The 3,596-nt window shown below is 60.3% G+C and overlaps 1 protein-coding gene across 1 annotated transcript; it reads left to right on the top strand.

The window, feature by feature from the left end:
- The first annotated feature begins 416 nt into the window (after positions 1 to 416).
- On the top strand, positions 417 to 1,589 carry Ankrd63 (ankyrin repeat domain 63). The gene has a single exon (XM_052181456.1). It carries the CDS (start codon positions 417 to 419, stop codon positions 1,587 to 1,589), a length of 1,173 nt encoding a protein of 390 aa, XP_052037416.1.
- The last annotated feature ends 2,007 nt before the right edge of the window (positions 1,590 to 3,596 follow it).

The following is a 3,596-nucleotide window of genomic DNA, read 5'->3' as shown; positions in this document are numbered from 1 at the left end:
GCCGAGGCAGGAGGCAGGCGCGCCAGGCGGGAGCCACCCGCTCAGCAGGGGAGCAGGGGCTGCCTGGGGTGCCGGTGAGTGGCGCTGCTCCAAGCCACGAGGGACCAAGGGGCGTCGGATACAGGGAAGAGGGCCCACGAGTTGAGGAGGCCGAGCTTGAGCGGGAGTCGGGAGCAGCCAGCAGCCCCGCACCTCCTGGCAGGGGGGCCAGGAAGGAAAAGCAAGACGCCCCGGGAGCGGCGAGGCAGCCGAGCGGTAGGGAGACCCGAGCGGGAACTGCGGGACACTCGGCGGCAGCCACCTACGCGCCGCGCGGGAAGAGCGGTACTGGTGTCCGGACCGGGGCCCTAACCCCGAGGGGTGGGGGAACAGGGGCGCCCCCGTGTGTCGGACTCCCGGGCGCGGCCGCCGGAGCCATGCTCAAGCCCAAGGACCTGTGTCCCCGAGCGGGTACGCGCACCTTCCTTGAGGCCATGCAGGCGGGCAAAGTGCACTTGGCCCGTTTCGTGCTGGACGCGCTGGACCGCAGCATCATCGACTGTCGCGCGGAGCAGGGCCGGACGCCGCTCATGGTGGCCGTGGGGCTGCCGGACCCCGCGATGCGCTCGCGCTTCGTGCGACTGCTGCTGGAGCAAGGTGCGGCCGTGAACCTGCGGGACGAGCGCGGCCGCACTGCACTCAGCCTGGCCTGCGAGCGAGGCCACTTAGACGCGGTGCAGCTGCTGGTGCAGTACAGCGGCGATCCGGAGGCGACGGACTCGGCGGGCAACAGCCCGGTGATGTGGGCGGCGGCGTGCGGGCACGGGGCGGTGCTGGAGTTCTTGGTGCGCTCTTTCCGCCGCCTGGGCTTACGCCTTGACCGCACCAACCGTGCGGGCCTCACCGCGCTGCAGCTGGCTGCCTCCCGCGGCCACGGGACCTGTGTGCAAGCCCTCACTGGGCCTTGGGGGCGGGCAGCCGCTGCGGCAGCGGCCCGGGGCTCCAACTCCGACAGTCCCCCTGGCCACCCTGCCCCGGAGCCCAGCCCAGAGCGTCGACGACCCAGCCCCCGTCGACTACCGCGCCCTCTTTTGGCACGGTTTGCGCGAGCTGCCGGCGGCCACGGGCACGGCCACGGGCACGGCCACGGCCACGGAGGTGAGCTTGCCTCCGCCAGCAAGGGTTCGGGCCGTCATAGGGCACAAGGCAACGAGAGACCAGAGTTGGGCCGGAGCATGAGCCTAGCTCTGGGTACCATGACGGAGGAGGAGACGGCACGCCTTAGGGCAGGAGCTCTGATGGCCCGACCAAACTCACCCCAGGCTTCGGGGAGTGGGCGGTGGCGGTCACATGAGGTGCTGGAGGGAGCGCCACTGGCCTTAAAGCAAGCCCCGGTCGGCCTTAGTCCTCATCCAGAGGGTGACCCCGGCTCTGGCCGTCTGGGTTTGCGCCGACGGTCCACAGCCCCAGACATCCCCAGCCTGGTCGGGGAGGCTTCAGGGCCCGAGAGTGGCCCGGAATTAGCGAACAACGCTCTGCCTTTCTCAGCGCCTGGGCCAAAGCCTTGGCAGGCGGGCACAGAGGCTGTGGTACTTCAGGCTCAGCGGTAAGGAACAAGAAGGTGAGCCCTGTAAAGTTCACCCTGTCTCTAGTTACTGAGATGTCTCCCTTTCCTCCAAGTCCTCCCTTTCTCTGCAATTTTCTGCCCACCCTTTGTCCTCACTGCTAAAGGGAGACCTCCCGTAGTCCTCTACCAGATGAAAGAGAGATCCATCTTTTTGTGTGCTCTTTGGTATTTCCCACACAAGTCTCCCACCTTCCTCCGCTTGACTTCCTTGCCCTGGAGACACAGGAGGTGTGAACGGCGGCTTCTGAAGGAGTCAGCTTTCTAGCCAGGAAGGTGGAGGCCAGGCCCAACCCGGCCTTAAGGTTCAGCTGCCTACGCTCCGTTCCTGCAGCATCCCCTGCCTGTTTTTAACTTTTCTCATCACCTGACAGCCAGGTAACAGCAGGCTTTGGAGAACAAGGGCCCAGGCGGCTGTGCCTGCTGATCCTGACCACAACAGTTAGACAAACTACCAAACTCTCCCTTCCCTGAAAGTGCTGGAGGGGGAGGGGGGGAGTGAGGTGGCCCCGTAAGTTTTTTGGACAAGAGGGCTGATTATGAAGGAATCCAGTGGTTAAGGTTTTCTGAGGTAGAAACTCTCCTTCAAGGCAACAAGAACATTTTGAGACTCAGTAGCCCCTTCTGAGAAATAAACCTTCTTTGACTCCGTCACAGTCAGACCATAGGATTCCACTTCATTGATATTATAGGTCACTGCTACCCCCAAGCCCCTCCAAACTCTTGGCTTCTGGGCCAGCTTGACCCCCAAAATGATTGCATTTGAATTTCATCTTTGAGGTTCAATGCTTCCCTCATCCTGGCCGAGCCTTACTTACATCTCCACTTAGTCTCAAAGGCCTGAAATGGAAAGGACATAGCACCCCACCTCCTCCTTCCTCCCAGCTCTCCCATTCCTCACGTGGGTTCTCCAGGAGAGTGGAACAGTTAGGAAGGATTTTGCTTAATTGTATTTCTCCCAACCCTCAAAAGAACTCGTGTTTTGAGCCTTTGTGTATGAAGCAGAAAGCAGCAGGTTTGATCCGAGGCTTAAGAACCTGACAACGTCTCTTTAAATAGCACCTCCGCGAGGGGGATAATTGACTGGAGTGTTTGCCACGTTAAACGGCGGCGGGCGGGCGCAGGAGTCGAGAGCCCACACGAACCACAGGTCCGGGTCTAAATTACATCAAACTCCCGAGAGAGCAGAGGAGGCTGCTAAACGTCTCCTGCCTCTTGCTGGGCTGTTAATGGAGGGCAGGGCAGATGATGGATGCTAGAGTAAGACCAAAGACCCACTGCGTGGGCTGCAGGCCCAGCCCAGCTTGCAGCTTTTATTACTGGGCAGATTAGTGAGTCAGAGGCAACTGTGGAGAAGTAGTTAGGCCCCCTCCCCGCGAAGTCTTTTGTCCTCTCTCTCTCTCCGCCCCTGCCCTCCAACACTGTACCGCCTCAGTGAGGGGGCGAAGAAAGGAGTTTGCATGCTCCGCGAACCCGTGTCAGTGCTAACTCCTGGTGGAAGATCTGTACCAGCAGGGTGGGGTAAAAACTCCAGCTCCAAGCAGTGAAAGTTTTCTGGACTTGATAGTACCTCGGGTCTCTGTTTGTGAACCCCGAAGAGTGAGCACTTGCCTGCGATAAACGTTGATCTTTGTAGAAGATCGTCTTTGTGGAAAGGTTTTTCATCAGTAACTCCGAGGGAACTGCCCACAGAGAATGCTGGAGCTCAGAAATTGGGTCTGCGGTTGAAGGGTAGGAAGTCGGAAACCAGTTTTTGCAGGGGCCAGAGAGCTCCGCAGTTCCTGTCCTCCCTCGCTAGCATCCGAGGCCACGCGCCAGCCCACTGTTGGGACCGTGATCATTGCTGCCCCCTGGTGGCATCTCTGCATTCTCCTCGCTGCGCCCTGGGAGCTCAGACTTGGCTTGACATCACTGACATGTAACTTCTCCCTCTGTGTGCTTTTTACCCATAAAGCGTGTTCCTCTCGTAAAACATTAAATCCGGATACTTGAA

Source organism: Apodemus sylvaticus, chromosome 5, assembly GCF_947179515.1.
Source record: "Apodemus sylvaticus chromosome 5, mApoSyl1.1, whole genome shotgun sequence".
NCBI lineage: Eukaryota > Metazoa > Chordata > Mammalia > Rodentia > Muridae > Apodemus > Apodemus sylvaticus.
This window is presented reverse-complemented; position numbering and strand designations above follow the sequence as displayed.